Source organism: Aotus nancymaae, unplaced genomic scaffold (genome assembly GCF_030222135.1).
Source record: "Aotus nancymaae isolate 86718 unplaced genomic scaffold, 86718_ANA_hifiasm-v0.15.2.pri h1tg000021l, whole genome shotgun sequence".
Taxonomy (NCBI): Eukaryota; Metazoa; Chordata; class Mammalia; order Primates; family Aotidae; genus Aotus; species Aotus nancymaae.
The window spans coordinates 13,076,771-13,092,193 of NW_026988433.1; the positions used below are offsets into that span (position 1 = coordinate 13,076,771).

Sequence of the window (15,423 nt, forward strand, 5' to 3'; positions counted from 1 at the left end):
CCCAATCCCGGAAGTGAGGAACTGGGGAGATGTTTGTTAGAGACGCTTGTAGCACTGCGATGAAGGGAAAGGGATGATGGAAGGGGCTCTGGGAAAACAAATGCAAAAAGAATATAGCACAATACCTAAATAAATAATAAAATAAAAAATTATTTTAAGGTGAATTCTCAAGAGTTTTACTCTTGAAGACGCCATCAGGGGTGCACAGTGAGCCATTATATATCCTACATGAGGCTCTGTTCAGAAGCAATCACCATCCAGCTTTCCAAAAGAGAAAACGTCTGGCTGCCTCCTTCTCCACACGACAGACCATTTGGAGCATGAGAATAGGTAAGATCACAGAGTTGGAGACAGGGAGTTCTTTTTTCCAGTATATGCTCCTAGGACGGACAGGAAAGCCATAATGATACCTAAACCTAAATTAATGGCCAATCATCCCATGAGACGAGAATTTTTTGTAAAAGCTAAAAGGCTCATTTTCATACCCATCAGCAGAGTCAGAGGACTACAAAACCAGTCACTCTGTAACTAATCAACCTACAGACCATGGAGAAGCACAGTGCAATGCAAAAGGACCTGCAGGCTTTAAACCAATGCACAAAAACTCTGTACATTCTCATCTGCAGTCACTCTTCTCAATTCATTGAAGATTGGCTTTTTATGCAATTTCAGGAGTAACTATCACAATAATACTAGGTTTCTAGATACAACTGAGTCACCATTAGCTATAGGTTGCCTGTCAAAGCATCAACATCCATGGTACCTTTGACAACTGGTTTTCAAAGAGCACACACACAGCCTAAGAGTGCGTTTCAAAGTCAGTAGTGCGCTTCTACAGAGTACATGGAGGGATAGTGTATTCTTGACAGTTATAGTTCTAATAATTTCCTTATTGGGTATTTTAGACAATCATTTAACAACAACAAAACCCAACCATCTTTTATTGAATACTCACTCTGCTAGACACCTGTTTACAACAATAAACAAGACAGATGGAGTCCTCACTCTCATAGAGTTTACAATCTAACAGTATTCATCCAAGAATGCTGGTCCCTTGGCTCTTCCACAGCTGGCTCCTCACCCTTAGGGTCTCATCTCAGATGTTGTATCCCCACAGAAGCCTTCCCTACCAACTCTTTTTCTTTTTTTTTTGGAGACAGAGTCTCACTCTGTTGCCCAGACTGGAGTGGAATGGTGAAATCTCAGCTCACTGCAGCCTCTGCCTCCCATGTTCCAGCGATTCTCCTGCCTCAGCCTCCAGGGCAGCTGGGAATTACAGGCTCATGCCACCAGCCTGGCTAATTTTTGTATTTTTAGTAGAGATGGGATTTAACCATGTTGTTCAGGCTGGTCTAGAATGCCTGACCTCAGGTGATCCACCCACCTCGGCCTCTCAAAGTGCTAGGATTACAGGCGTGAGCCACCGTGACTGGCCCCCTTCCAACTCTAAGGTAGAAAAAGCTCCCTGCTTTCTAGTCAGTCTCCAACAAATCACCCTTCATAGCATCTATTGCAATCTGTATCTTGTAGATTGTTTAGTTATTTACACATCTCCTCCAACTAGCTTCATAAAACAGAAAATGTGTGTTCTTCACTGTATTGCCAGTGCCTTGATCAATAAATATTTGCTGAATGTTGAATTTAAGAAGATCTAAAAAAAAAAAAGTCTTTCATATTTTACTCCAAAGAATAGAATGCAGGTTAGTCATTAGAGAGGGTAATGAGAGAGGTGGACTGGGACTTTTTCAAAGAATAAAATTAAGGGTTCCAAGTATCTTCCCATGGCAGCTTAGTCACACGGCCAAAGGCATATGTATCTTTGGTACGCAAATATGTTATTAAGTGTATGGAACCCCCAAGAAAAGTGGCATAACTGTGAACACCTCCCACAAACAGCACTGATTAAGATCTAAGAGTCGTGTCTGTTGGTAAGAAAACCCCAACAAGGTTCTTACGGGTTGAATTATGTTCCCCTTTCCCTAACCATATATTGAAGTTCAAACCCCAGTACCTCAGAATGTGAACTTATTAAGAAACAGGGTCTTTTTTAGAGACAGGTAATCTAATTAAAATGATGTCATTAGGGTGGGCCTAATCCAATATGGCTGGTGTCCTTATAAGGTGAGAAGAAACGAGTGACTGCTAACAGGTACACGGTTTCTTTTTGGGAGGGTGAAATGTTCTCTAATTAGATAATGGTGATGGTGCACAGCTCTGTAAATAACTAAAACTACCTAATTATACACTTTAAAAAGATTTTTTTTTTTTTTTTGAGATGGAGTCTCACTCTGTTGTTCAGGCTGCAGTGCAGTGGCATGATCTCAGCTCATGGCAACCTCTGACTCCTGGGTTCAAGCAATTCTCCTGCCTTAGCCTTCTGAGTAGTTGGGATTATAGGCAGGCACAATCAAGCCTGGCTAACTTTTGTATTTTTAGTAGAGACAGTGTTTCACCACGTTGGTCAGGCTGCCCTCGAACTCCTGACCTTGTGATCCGCCTGTCTTGGCCTCCCAAAGTACTGGAATTACAGGTGTGAGCCACCGCACCCGGCCCTGAATTTTTTTTTTTTTTGAGATGGAGTTTCGCTCTTGTTACCCAGGCTGGAATGCAATAGCGCGATCTTGGCTCACCGCAACCTCCGCCTTCTGGGTTCAGGCAATTCTCCTGCCTCAGTCTCCTGAGTAGCTGGGATTACAGGCACGTGCCACCATGCCCAGCTAATTTTTTGTATTTTTAGTAGAGACGGAGTTTCACCATGTTGACCAGGATGGTCTCGATCTCTTGACCTCGTGATCCACCTGCCTCGGCCTCCCAAAGTGCTGGGATTACAGGCGTGAGCCACCGCGCCCGGCCTTTTTTTTTTTTTTTTTTTTTTTTTAAGAGACAAAGTCTCACTCTGTCATTCAGGCTGCAGCACAGTGGTGTGATCATAGCTCACTGCAGCTTCATATTCCTGGGCTCAAGCAATTAGCTAGGACTACAGGTATGCACCACCACCACACACAGTGAATTAAAAAAAAAAAAATTCTGTAGAGATAGAGTCTTGCTGTATAGCTTAGTCTGGTCAAACTCCTGGCCTCAAGTGATCCTCCTGCCTCAGCCTCCTAAAGTGCTGGGATTACGGACATGAGCCACTGTGCTAAGCCCCAACTGTACCCTTTCAAAGGGTAAACTTTATGGTATGTGAATTATAGCTCAATAAAGCTGTTATTAATAAAAAGAAGAGCAGCCTGGAGGCCAAGGAAGCCAATGAGATTTATGTAAACGCTGGACGAAAGAATCCAAGCAATATTGTACTATATTTTAGATATTATATATTTCACACTTATAAAAACATATTATAAACACTGTAAGAAAAGCACGGCCTTCTACTACCTCTGCTGATTATCTTCTCTTAGGAGAATCTTAATTTACTTCAAAATACTTAACTCCTCTGGTTCCTGTATACTCAGTTAATAAAACGCTATCTAAACTTGCTGCTGATGGAAACCCCAGGGGCCTGTCCTGCTTGAAAAAGGGAAAAAGCTACAAAACTCACCAAGAGCCTATATTCAAGGCCAGAGAGGGTAACAAAAATCTAGATCTAGTAGAAATGTTATCCTCCTACATTCTCTTGGGAGCAGCTTATCAGGATTTTCTATAAGAAATTAGGCAAAGTGAACAAATTATAAAGACACAGCTTTAATAAAATAGCCGTCAACACTGAAACAAATCCTTACCTTCATACGCTGCTTAACATAAACACATTATCTCATTTTTCATTTCAATAGTACTTGTATGAGGCATAATTTTTTTGTTTTTCTTTTTGAGATGGAGTCTGGAGTACAGTGGCATGATCTTGGCTCACTGCAACCCCCGCCTCCTAGGTTCAAAAGTGATTCTCCTTCCTCAGCCTCCCAAGTAGCTGGGACTATAAGCACGCCACCACGTCCAGCTAATTCTTATATTTTTAGTAGAGACGGGGTTTCACTGTGTTGGCCGGGATGGTATTGATCTCTTTACCTCATGATCCACCCGCCTCGGCCTCCCAAAATGCTAGGATTACAGGCATGAGCCACATCGCCCAGCCAAGGCATAAATTCTGACATCCATTTAAAGAAAAGGAAACTGAGGCATGAACAAGGTCACCCAATTAATGAGTAACAAAGTTAAATCCCAAGCTCTGTGAGCTTTTGCTATGTCATGTTGAGCTCTGCATTTTCCCTTCATCTCTCTTGGTCACCTATCTTTCATAGGGCTGAGTCTGCTTTAGCTCATGTTATTTTGTAACAGGAACTTAGCCCCCAAGAGATCTTAATTTCCCCTTTAATTTTTCTGGTTTGTTGTATTCATTCTATAAGTCTCCATAAGAAACACTTGCTCAAAATATGTATTAAATGTTTTCAAACAAATAAATCACTCTAGCCAGGGCTCTCTGGTTGAATCTTTCATGAATAATGAATGAAAATACTCAAAAACATAAAAACTTTTACGAGGATAGAGATTCCCCTCCCAGTTGCTGAAAAAGGTTTTAGAACTGAATTAGAAATCCTGTTACTGAGTTGGCCCTGTGAAGTGATTTCCTGAACTGTCCAACTCTTACTTCCCAGACAATCAAATGGTGACTGGATTCTCCAGATGAGAAACCTGCAGGCAAGATCTTTAGCTCTACCTATTGCCTGAATCTTCACCTCTCACAAACATTCTGGTATTTCCCTGCAACTATTTTCCAAGTTAGTAAGCATCATTTTCTTTCTTTCTCTTTCTCCCTCTCCTCTACTTTTTCATCTTCTCCTCCCTTCCCCACTGGTGGCATTTACTTCCTATATTCTTGTGAGACATGGTTTTTCACTGGTCTCAGCACGCTTCCCATGGTCACATGGGAAGCAACTATGACACAAACTAGTATAATAACTTCATACACCATCACCCATCAAATTAGTGGAAGATCCAGGAATTTATGAAATGCTCCCCAATCTATGCTTTTCCCTAAGACCAAAGCACCAAACACTAACCATGCGGACAAGGCAGTGCTCTCATGAGAACATTAGTGCTGAGGGATGATATCAGAGAAATTATTTTTTCTCTGGTGACTGAAGAGTTAGTAGTTTCATTTTCAATATACAAGAATGACTGAGGTACAATAGTAAATCCAAGTCTTAATTTTCTAAAATAGGTGGATTTATAGACCAGGGCATTAATAACATTCTTACATTTATTTAAAAGATAGGTTCTGTATTTAAATCATATTTCCATCTATTTAGCCTCAACCTACTTCCTTGAAATGATTTTACAGTCTTGACTTTGGTTAATACTTCCATGATACTACCTTAGAAAGGTACAAATAAAGGTTTACTAAATGTGGAAATAAAACAAATTTTCAATACAGAAACACATTTTTCATAAACAACACAAAAAATGTACATTCACAAATTCAACATCAATAAAAAATTAACTGCTCTAGAAATTTTCCCTAAGCTTAAAAAGTTTAAAGACAGTAATATTGGAACTAAATGAATTAACACAATTTTGCCAGTGATAGACTTTCTCTAGGTAAAGGAATTGCGGACTTTTAGAGCTATAAAAATGTCAGAAATCATTAAGCACAACCCCTACATTTTAAAAATGAGAACACTCCCAAGTTAAGTGACTGTCAAAGTCTGTGGCTTGTTAATCACAAGCATGCATCTTGGCTCGTGCCCCTAGTTCAGTAATACCAAAGTTCTTGTAGATAGAAGATACTTAACTTTGTTAAAAACAAAGGCATAAAAAATTAGTATTGCTCTTATCATCTATATGACTTACATTAACAGAAGCTCTATTTCAACTGGTTTTTTTTTTTTCTGAGACAGGCTCTCACTCTGTCACCCAGGCTGGAGTGCAATGGCACAATCGATCACAGCTCCCTGCAGCCTTCACCTCCTGGGCCCAAGCAATTCCCCGATCTCAGCATCCCAGGTAGCTGGGACCACAGACAGGTGTCACCATGCCTAGCTAATTTAAAAAAATTTTTTTTTGTAAAGATGAGGTCTCCCTATGTTGCCCAGATTGGTCTCAAGTGATTCTCCCACCTCAGCCTTCCGAAGTGCAGGGATTATAGGCATGAGCCTCTGTGCCCAGCCTATTTCAACTTTTAGTATTTTATATATTAAATTCTTAATTTGTGACTCACCCTGCTGAGCTGATCCAATAGCCTTTGGTTCTGTTCCGACAGTTCCTGGACAGCCCGTGTTTTTTCTCGATCTGCTTCCCGCAGATGAACCTGCTGCCTCTCCAACTCGTCCTGTAGCTGCTTCACATCACTTTCCAGCTCTGACACTCGGCCTTCCCACTCCCCTTCTCGGTTCTCAAATCGTCTTCTCAGTTCATGTTTCTCTTGCTCTAAGTGCTGGGTGAAAGGTGAAGAGGATTTAAACACTGATAAAAATTCTACAGCCTTTTACTTTTTCTCTCCATGCTCTCCTAACGTTTCTTTTTCCTACTCAGTGAACACAATAAAACACTCTGCCATACAGGACAAGTTGCCCAATTCACAGCTACAAAAATATTCCTTCTTTCAGAGCAGGGAAGAGGTTGGTTTCACAAAGAGAAAGCCATTCTTACTGAAAATACTTAAAAGTTATTATGTTTATTCTTATCATTAGGCATAAGGTTCTAGACTTGAGAGTTCACTTGAAATTTGCCAGTCATCTGATTAACTGGTAAACTATACATTTAAACAATTAAAAATGAGTCCCATAACCAAAATCCTCAAATTTTTTTTTTTTTTTTTTTTTTGAGAAGGAGTCTTGTTCTGTTGCCCAGGCTGGAGTGCATTGGCGTGATCTCAGCTCACTGCAACCTCTGTCTCCCAGGTTCAAGCAATTCTCATGCCTCAGCCTCTCGAGCAGCTGGTATTACAGGCATCCACCATGATGCCAGGCTAATTTTTGCATTTTTAGTAGAGATGGGGTTTCACCATGTTGCCCAGGTTGGTCCTGAACTCCTGGCCTCAGTAGATCCTCCTGCCTTGGCCTCCCAAAGTACTAGGATTATAGGCTTAAGCTACCGCACCTGGCCCCCCTCTATTTTTAAGGAGGCTTCCTTTGGAGTCACCTACTATGCATGGCATACCAGGCTCTTACTATCACAGAATTTTTCAGAGATGAAAAGAACTCCAGAGATCTTTTCAATTTATCATCTCTTCTTACAGATGAAGCCACAGAAGAGGCTAAGTGACTATCTCAAGGTCAGTACTAGTAAACGGCAAAGAGGGGATTTGTGTCTAAGTCAGTTGACTCCGTTTGGTTCTCTAAGTCACAGTCACAGCTCAATAAATATTTGTTGCTATATATGGCAATGTAACAAAATTATTAGGGCAAGTTCAGGTTCAGGGCTACTTAAATCATGGCTCATTAAGCCTTGCATATTTATTTCTGATACACTCATTCATTCTTGAGCACCTACTATAAACCAAGCACTGTTCTAGGGACATTTTTTTTTTGGAGATAGAGTCTTACTCTGTCGCCAGGCTGGAGTGCAGTGGCACAATCTTGGCTCACTGCAACCTCTGTCTCCCAGTTTCAAGCAATTCTCCTGCCTCAGCCTCCTGAGTAGCTGGGACTGCAGGTGCATGCCACCACACCCGGATAATTTTTTGTATTTTAGTAGAGACAGGGGTTTCACTATGTTGGCCAGGCTGGTCTGAATCTCCTGTCCTCGTGATCCACCCGCCTCAGCCTCCCCAAGTGCGGGGATTACAGGCGTAAGCCACTGCACCTGGCCTTGTCCTAGAACCATTCTAATGAGCAATACAGGCATGGTCCTTGCCTGTATGGAATTTTCATCCTAGTAGGAGAGATTGATAAATTGCGTGTGAAAGATGGTATGCAGGAAAAGTATATACGGTTTAATGTAGCAGCTCAATAAAATAAGATTCCTTTGGATTGAAAAAAATAAAAACATCTTTGTGTTTCTCTGAGATAAATATACATGCCTCTTTTCAGAGGTAAGTATGTTCTCCTACTTAAAAAGCACAGTATGTACAACAGTCAAACCTATACTTCAAGGATTCTAAGAAATGTAAGTGAAAGTAACGGTCCTAAACTTCTGGTGCTCTCAGAAACATTCTAGTGTAACTGTTCAAAATACGCCCACCTGGAACCCATTTCCTGAGATTGTGATTCAGTTAAGAATAGAATGAAGTCTAAGGCATCTATGCATGTGTATGTACATCTGTATATGTGAATATACTGGGTTCTACAGGAAATTCTGACACACTGAAGGCTGACATCAAGCACTGAGATTGTTTGAATAAGCTAAAGTGTACATATGAATCTTCTCTTTCAGACTACTCAGCCATCTCCTTACCTTGGGAGGCTACACTCTACTAAAGGTCTCATCACTCAAAATATTTTTTTGGAATGCTTTTTTTAGAAAGCCTTAAGGGACAGCTTACAATCATGCAAGGAAATGAGTTCCATTACTTCACATGTGAGGTGTGTCTAAAAAATGAGATTATCTACCTTCATTCTGCCATTTTATTCTCCTTATTTTGTTGAGTGACTTTTGAATGTTTCTGAAAGTCATTATCCCCAAAAAGATGAAAACGTATCATGATCGAGAGCAGTCAAAGGAAGGTGCCAAAAGATAAAAACAGTAATCCAAAATTAACATTCTGAGCACATTGGCAAAGGCAGTTTTCATGGAAAACTCCCAAGTTGACAACTTTAAGGGGACAACTCATTTGGACATAGCCACTCAAGTGTACCTGTGGAAAAAGACACATTATATTTTATACAGTCTGTTTGGAGCAATGTGGGAAAAGAAATGACAAGGGAGGGTCTTCTACTCATCAGTATGAGAATTTTTTGCTCTATGCATCCCTCATATTGCTTAACTTCCAAAACTGAGAATGTTTTAGTCACTGTAGAAACTTCAGCAAGATGGAATGCAGAAACAAATGCTAATTGCAATCCTAAAATTGTGATACTTGGTTTTACTGAATTCTTTCAAAATGAAAAAGATTGAGCAGAAGGCAATGGCAAGAACTCAGTAATCACAGTGTTACTGAGAGGCCAGATAAATTAGGCTTGTGTTCTAAAAGAACAGAGTGACTTAAAAATATTCAGCAAACAGCTGTTAGTGAAGAGCCCAACCAAGCAACGAAAACAATCCAATCCACTTGGGGGCAGGGCTGAGGACAGGTGTTGCTGATCAGTCTATTCAGCCCTTGAATTTCTTTGGACATGAGATAAACTTCCTACTTCATGTTTCTCAATCCTTTGACAAATTTCAGGCTTTCCTATTAATAAACATACAGAATTTACCACTTTGTACAGAATTTGGCATTTGCTCTACTCTGAGAAAAGAAAAGTTTCTCCTAGAATTATATTTTCAATTAAGTTCTAAATTAGCCAGAAAACTCTAGGGAGATTGTCAGGAAGTGTGAAGGTCAAGTTCTGCTTATGTGCTCCTTTGTTTCTCAGTGTTATATAGTATTTCAGAAAGTTAATATCAAAATTGTCAAGGTCATCAAAAATAAGGTTAAGAAACTGCCAGTCACAGCTAAGAGGAGCCTACAGTGACACAAAAACTAAATGTAATATGGTATCCTGGAACAGAAAAATGTATTAGGTAAATGCTAAGATAATCTGAATAAACTGAAGACTTTAGTTAGTAATCACTTGAGTGCTCGTTCAATAATTATGGCAAATGTACCATACTGTTCTAAGATGTTAATAAGAGGAAGCTGGGTGCAGTGTATATGGAAACTCCCTGCATTATCTTTACAGTTCTTCTGCAAATCTAAAAAATAGAGTCTATTTAAAACTAAATAATAGAGTCTATTTAAAACTAAAAAAAAAACAAAAAAAAAAAACCCAAATTAAGATTAGCCTACATCAACTAGGTCTTTATAGACATGGATATCTGCAAAAACAAAAAAACAAAACAAAAAAACAAAAAAGTGACAATATGCTCAGAAGTCCAGTGCATGATTCTTTAAAAATACAAAGAAAAAGTACTGTTCTTTAAGAGGTCCAAGAACTGAATGCAAATCAGAATCCGCGGGTTTTCTTCCCTAAATCTACTAGTGACTCCCATTACGTACTCATTTTCATCTTTTTTTTCTCTTAAAAAAAAATAGTACTGGACTAATGATAATTGGTCTGGCCTAGGAAAGGAGGAGGAAAATATAACTGAGGGAAGAGAATGACCTCTGCAGTAAAGAGATAATCCACTCAGCCACGATGGGAAAAGGGAGATTCTGTACATTAACAACAAATATTTAATTTCTGAAGAAAAAAAGTCTATAAATGCAAGTTGCTGTCTTCTTCACATACTGGAGGAAAAACTAAGGACATGGCTGGATATAAGTTTTAAAAGCAAAAGGGTTAATTGTTGATGAAAATAAAAATTTTTAAATGTCTTCAGAACTTTAAGCATCTGGGCCAGGCACGGTGGCTCATTCCTGTAATCCCAGCACTTTGGGAGGCTGAAGAGGAAGGATCATCTGAGGTCAGGAGTTCAAGACCAGCCTGGCCAACATGGCAAAACCCCATCTCTACAAAAATACAAAAATTAGCCAGGCATGATGGCGGGGGCATGTAATCCCAGCTGCTTGGGAGGCTGTGGTGGAGAATCATTTGAATCCAGGAGGCGGAGGTTGCAGTGAGCTGAGATCACGCCATTGCACTCCTGCCTGGGCAACAGAGTGAGACTGTCTCAATAAAAACAAAAAACAACAACAACAAAAAACCACACACACACACACACACACACAAAAAAAAAAAAAAAAAAAAAAAAGAGGCTGGGCACAGTGGCTCATGCCTGTAATCCCAGCACGTCAGGAGGCTTAGGCGGGTAGATCATGAGGTCAAGACCATTTTGGCCAACGTGGTGAAACCCCATCTCTACTAAAAATACAAAAATTAGCTGGGCGTGGTGGCACTCGCCTGTAGTCACAGCTACTCGGGAGGCTAAGGCAGGAGAATCGCTTGAACCCAGGAGGTGGAGGTTGCAGCAGTGAGTCAAGACCATGCCACTGCACTCTGTCCTGGCCACAGAGCAAGACTGCATCTCAAAAAAAAAAAAAGAACTTTAAGTATCTGATTCAATGAATGAGTAATAAAATAAAATATAGTCACTTAAAGAGCGGAAAAAATGACCCAAACCTTACAGTGTTTCCAATTAACCTGAATTTTTATTTTAACCCCAAGAGATGTATAGCTAAAAAACTTCTGTATTAACCTTTAAACCACTGAAGACTTTAAATATTAACAATATGCCTTTAATGACACAATAGTGTAGCATCAACAGTGTATATCTGACATGAAAAAAACAAAATACTGAGCTTGGCACACAGAACCAGAGAGGTATTTAATATTAACTAATGAATAGGTAGAAAATATCTTGAAAATGCCTTGTTTGTCCTGAAATTAGAAATGTGTCAATTTTGAAGTAGTAGAGAAGACGAGACTAAAATAAAACCAGTCACATTATTCAACAGTGAAACTGGCATTCTCTCTGTACACTCACGTTTATTTTTCAAACTACCCTATAAGAAAATGTGTTTGACTCCAAGTGTCTGACAGTTTGTAGAAGATTATAAATTTTTTTTTTCTCTTCTGGTCAAGTTTTCTCATGAATAAATGCTTCTTAAAGTATTGGTTTTATACTCCCGAGTATTCGATTTAATTGAAAATACAGGCCGGGCTTAGTGGTTTACTCCTGTAATCCCACCACTTCGTAAGGCCAGGGAAGGAGGATTGCTTGAGCCCTGTAGTTTGAGACCAGCCTGGGCAACATAGTGAGACCCCATCTCTACAAAACATTTTTACTAAATTAGCCAGGTGTGTAGTATGCGCCTGTGGTCCCAGCTGCTCAGGAGGCTGGGTGGGAGGGTCACTTGAGGCTGCAATAAGCCATGATCATGCCACTCTACTCCAGCCTGGGGGAAAGAGGGAGATCTTATCTCAAAAAAAGTTTGTGTTACACTTTAGAAAGCAATTTGTCTAAACAGACATTCTAAAATCTATGTTGTTCAAAAAATGTTCTGTGGGGAAAACTCAACTGCAGGTGAGAAATGAAACAGTACTCTGTAAACCAGGTTTGTCACTCTCACATTAACACTAGAAGAATTAACAAGCAAATGATGGTACTCTATTATATCTTTAATGTATATTTTTACAACTTTAACATTTTTTATAATTTTCAAACATACCTAGAAGAAATAACTGACTTCCCTCATCACTGAGTTTCAACAATGATCAATATTTGATCTTTAAGTATATGTTAGTTATATTCACATTGTTGTGCGACTATCTCCAGAACTTAAACTGAACTTTTAAAACTAGAGTTCATATGCTGACCTGCAGAGGAGTGAAGATTTTAAAAAATAGTTTAAGAGTTTTAAACTATTGTTGTCCATTAAGTAAATAACAAAATGTCAAAGATAATTTATTCTTTTACAATATAACCTTTTTGTTACAATTCTGAAATTTTTGCCCTTTGTTGAAGAAATGTATAAAGACTCCACATAGAACCCAGGATGTGTGTAACCGCACACTCAGGATTACTATGAAATCTGTCACTAATCAAACTGATATGGTGTTCCTTTCAAGTTAGCTGTCTCTTCAATCAAGTCCTTCACTGAAGAAATTTCAAATCACAAGTATAAATCTCTGCAGTTGTGCTTCTTTACAAAGTCGTATAATTGAATCTCTTTACAAAAAAAAAAAAAAAAAAAAGAAGGCTTTTTATTTCTAGACCCCTACTTCAAGTGAAAATTAAACAATTCAATTCATTAGGTTGCTTTTTGGCAGTCTATCTATAGGTTTCACCAACGACTTTTCAGAGAGGTATCTCAGGAGTTCATCGATTAGCAGACCTAGTTAACAGGCCAACCGAACTACAGGGCACTCACCGGTTTCCTTTTTTCTCCCGAATTTACTTTTATGTCATTGGACTACAGACACACTTAAATCTCATTACAGAATATTTCTGAGTTTACACTCTGACTGTTCAACCAGTAGCAGTGATATGAAACTGGATTAGGGTCAATTTCAAACCTCATTCAAGTCTGTACTATTCTCTTGCTATGACTAAGAATGAAAAGAACTGGTTGCAACCAAACTAGGTAACAATAATAGCAAATGCACAGGCAGAATAAGTCACAGATGACTCCCTCTCCCCACTCCCTGCCCCTTTTTTTGCAATCTAATTTTTAGAAATGCTGACATTCTATACTGCATTCAAGGGCCTTTTCTAGTTAAGGGCAAGAAAACAACTCTGAAAGACTGTCCCAGGGAATTGGCAGAAATAGTACAGATACCTAAAGAGGTATTTTTAACAGAAGTCAAAGTAATATGGTTCTCACAGGTTGCATTTGGTCATTCAGTTGCAAGCCTGAAACCCAGAACACAGAAAAGTACTGTTTAAATGCACATAAATACTGAGGCCCAAATGAAATCCACTACCAGCGGTCACATGTTGAGCCCTGGCTTGCTTGATTTCTGCAATAGAACCACATTTCCTAATCCCTGAGCATTTGAAGGCTATATAAAGCTCCTTTAGGGGCACTTGTTTCCCACAACTCTGAGCTGCCAGGAAGTTAAGACAAGGGCAACTAGAGGCCTTAACACCCAAACTGGAAAGCTTTAAGCTAACACCCTGATTAGAGATTAACTTCTCTGAAAACCTGGAGCATATTTTAAACGCTTCCCTACTTTCTCATTTCTGTGTGCAGACATCACCTCAGTGCTGTATAAATTAGTCATACTGTAAGCTCTATTTTAGATGCTGGGTACAGTACATATATAGAACGGCCCACAGCGGCTGGAGCCATGCATGGACCCATTTGCCATGAGCGGGGTGGGGAAGTCAAGTGGGTTCAATGAATGCCCTGATCTGATAATCCGAAATCCTCCATCCTACCTCCCGCGTTCACTCCAGGAGATTTTCTGTGAGGTAGGGTGAGCAACGAAGTGGGGGTGAGTGGCTCCCCAAACTGCCCGGGGCCGGGCGCGTGCCTGGGCGGCCCCTGCTCCCCACCAATCCCGGGCGGGAGGCACTCACCTCGAGCTTGTCTGTCAGCTCCTTGTGCATCTGCTCGTACTGCCGGCTCATGTCCTGGTTCCTCTCGAGCAGCGCCTTGCCCAGCCGAGCCGCCAACACTAGGTCCTTCTCCTTCTGCCGGATCACCGACAGCAGCTCGGGGTCCTGGGCGGGCGGCGGCTGCGGCCCGGTCCCCTCAGTCAGAGGCCCAGGCTCGGCCTGAGGGTGTTCCCCGGGGTCGGACGGCCGCTCCCCGGCCGCCAGCAGCGCCAGCTCCTCCTCTAACGCCAGTTCCAGCTCCCCGGAGCCCCCGGGGAAGGAGATGAGGGCGGCGGCGGCGGCGGGACTCCGGACTGCGTCCCCGGCCGCGGCGGGCAGCTCCATGCAGCAGGCGCTGTCCGGCTCGGCGGGTGCTGAAGCTCGGCCGGCCAAGCCCAGGCAGAAGGCGGACATGGCCCGCGCGCGCGGAGCCCGCAGCGGTGCGGCCCGGCCGGCGCGCGCCAGGCTGCAGGGGGGAGGGGCCCCGCCGCGCCGCCCCGCGCCCCGCGCCTCGCCTCGCGCCGCGGCACGCGCCCCCCGGGTCCCCGCGAGCCCTGGGCGCGGCGCGCGCCGGCCCGCCCCTCCCCCGCGCCGACGGCACGCGCCCCCTCCCCCGCCCCCGGGCTCAGCTGCTCACGCGCGAGCTAGAGGAGGGGGTAGTAGCGGAGGCTGCGGTGGGAATGGGAAGGCTGGGAAAGGGAGGACTCGGGAACGGAGACTGAGGGACGGCGAAGCGAGAAGGGAGGAAGCGAGGAGGAACGCCGCAGCCACCGCCGCCGGGTTCTCAGCCGCCCTGTTGCCGCTGCTGCTGCTGCCGCCGCCGGCCGGGCAGCGCCTCACGGGGCGGGCTGCGCTCCGCGGTCGCCGCGACGCTCGCTGCTGCTGCTGCTGCTGCTGCTGCCGGCGGCCGCTCTCTGCAGCCGCGCTCCATGACCCTCGGCTTGGCGGCAGCCCCAGCAGCAGCGGCGGCGACGGCGGCTGCTGCTGCAGGGGCCGAGGCGGCGGCTCCACATCGCGCGCCGCGCAGCACGGTGAGCTCCTCCCTGCCTTCGCCGGCTCCTCCCGCTCACCGGGCCGGCCGCGCCCCGCCCCGGGCTTCCGGCCGCGTCCCCTCGCCCCGCCCCGTGCCGGCGCCTGACGCGTGCGGGCACCTGTTCGCCCCGTCCGCGCGGGATTCGCCGGCTCGCAGGTCTCCTCAGCGGCGCCCAGGTGGCGCCGGCGGCCTTAACCCCTGCGCTGCCTCACGCCCGGGAGGCGGATAGCGCAATCCTAACGGTCCTGGCCGCCTACCGGCGCGGCCACGCCCCCAGCCTCGCACCCAGTTCGGGGCGCGGTTCCGCCTTCAGCCTCGCTTTCACCTCGGGTGGGGCC

At 43.2% G+C, this 15,423-nt stretch overlaps 1 protein-coding gene across 3 annotated transcripts in view; it reads right to left on the bottom strand.

Moving 5' to 3' along the window:
* The window catches only part of BICDL1 (BICD family like cargo adaptor 1), a 107,548-nt gene extending 92,451 nt beyond the window's left edge, over positions 1-15,097 (bottom strand). The window contains exons 1-2 of one of the 3 annotated variants that reach the window (XR_010343814.1): positions 14,035-14,466; positions 6,152-6,367 (exon numbers count right to left, since the gene is read on the bottom strand). Coding sequence is in view for 2 of the 3 variants with exons in the window: in XM_064379730.1 (XP_064235800.1) it covers positions 6,152-6,367; positions 14,035-14,466 (648 nt within the window). In the remaining variant the exon portion in view is untranslated. Of the gene's footprint in view, positions 1-6,151; positions 6,368-14,034 lie in introns of all 3 variants that reach the window. The other 2 variants (XM_064379730.1, XM_064379731.1) reach the window with 2 other exon arrangements.
* Positions 15,098-15,423: the final 326 nt, after the last annotated feature.